General features: G+C 32.6%; 1 protein-coding gene across 1 annotated transcript in view; it reads left to right on the top strand.

Annotated features, from left to right (window-relative positions):
• The window catches only part of LOC119592889 (cyclin-G-associated kinase-like), a gene marked incomplete in the record, with an annotated part of 28,823 nt that overhangs the window by 8,460 nt on the left and 18,571 nt on the right, over positions 1 to 1,792 (top strand). Inside the window, 2 exon segments of the mRNA XM_037941782.1 lie at positions 761 to 972; positions 1,627 to 1,779. Of these exon segments, the coding sequence (XP_037797710.1) occupies positions 761 to 972; positions 1,627 to 1,779 (365 nt within the window).

The following is a 1,792-nucleotide window of genomic DNA, read 5'->3' as shown; positions in this document are numbered from 1 at the left end:
TTATTTTATTTTCAGGAACATTTCTGTTACCAGTATGCACATGTTTTAGGGATGTTATTGTTCTCAAGGGATGCTACTATATTTTCAGGGAAGAAATTTTATTTTCCAGAACAGTACTATATTTTTGGGGACACTTATATTTTCAGGGACACTTATATTTTCATGAACATGTGCATCCAAAAGTGTTCTGAAAACTAATATATATGTGGCATAAGAACACCTTGGATGCACTTTCTGTTGAAATTTCATTGCAAAAATATACTAAAACGGAAGTTAAGAAGGTGAATTTAGGAAAATATACCCAGCATTTTACACACACATTGCCCCATGTTATCATTAAAAAGAGAGAGAGGAAAATCACACTTTGTCCAACACAAAAGCATATCAAAATGAAAAAGCTTTAATATCTATTAAAGAGAACAATAATAGGGTGTAAGTTTGCAAATAGAAATTATCCTAAATTTTGTGTATTCCATTTGATTTGCAGAGCTCTATTATATTTACAGAACCCATTTAAAAGTTACTGAAAAAATAGATGGGGTTGAAGATATTTATTGAAAGTTGTATAGATGCTAGTGAGAGATGTTAACTAATTTTTGTTTGAAGTTTTATATGCATGCTATAGTGCATCAGATCTGCAATACAGTTGTATTAAGCTTATATTAAGCACTTGCATTTTCTATTATTAATCAACAAAAGTATAAACCTTCATAATCTAATCACTTTTTTAGTGTTTAATAATTTTCTTATTTTTTTGCAGAATTATAAATGGAAATTATGCAATTCCCACTAATGATGCCAAGTATGAGTGTTTCCATGAGCTCATTAGAGGTACCCTGAAAGTTGACCCTAGTGAGAGATTTAAGGTCTCCGATATCTTGGAGAGACTGGCAGCTATTGGAGAAACCAAAGGATTTAGTATGAAAGCTCCCATCCAGATTGAGTGCAAGAAGATTGATTTAACAACCCCAGGTAAGGAAGGGTTTTATTCCTCTTGCATATTTTGAAATTGTTGATGGAATATTGTTTAAGATCGGCATGGATGTAGGTACCTGATATGCATGGCAGTTCCTGTGAATTTGAAATGTATTATGTAGTAAAGTGTTTTTATTTCAGAACTCTGAATCATTTCAGATATATTGATTATTATTTGAAGTGTTAGATATATTTTTGTTGTAGCTCTCATTTATCTTGAGTTGACAAAAGTTATTTTTCATATTTGCATGTTTGCTTGTCTATAGTTATCAGATTTGTAAAAAAAAATCACAAAATAGATTTTTTCCCAGTTTTAGGGAGATTTAAACTGGTGTTTCTCTTTCTGTGACAAACCCTGTTAGAAGCCAGTGATCTTCCTCTAGACTCATGCATTTTGAATGTCATTAATTGTTTTGTTAGATTTTCATAATTATTTTTTAAGAACCATAATTGTTGTCTTTGTAGTTTTTGTAATCTAACTATATATATAAGAAAAAAAATGGAAATGAAATGCATCCATAGCATTTGCATATCTTTTGCTTTTAAAAATAGATATGTTGTTTTTCTACCTCATTCAAAATACTTAAAACAAAAACTTAATTTAACAAACAAAAGTCAAAGGGTAGTGTCATCTGAACATTTATTTTCCAGTCCATCAACCTGAGAGTAATGGGAGACTTGGTGAGAGACGCTCTGGTGCACCAGACCGGCCTCCTGCTAGACCCCCAGCCCCACGATCTCCTGTTCCTCAAAGACCCCCTCAGCCTCAGAGGCCTCCTCCTCCAGGGTCTCATCCTCAACATGGTATAAATGAACC

The sequence above is a fragment of the Penaeus monodon genome, chromosome 31 (assembly GCF_015228065.2).
Source record: "Penaeus monodon isolate SGIC_2016 chromosome 31, NSTDA_Pmon_1, whole genome shotgun sequence".
Taxonomy (NCBI): domain Eukaryota; kingdom Metazoa; phylum Arthropoda; class Malacostraca; order Decapoda; family Penaeidae; genus Penaeus; species Penaeus monodon.
The sequence above is the reverse complement of the archived record's forward strand: the minus strand, read 5'-3'. Positions and strand labels throughout refer to the sequence as shown.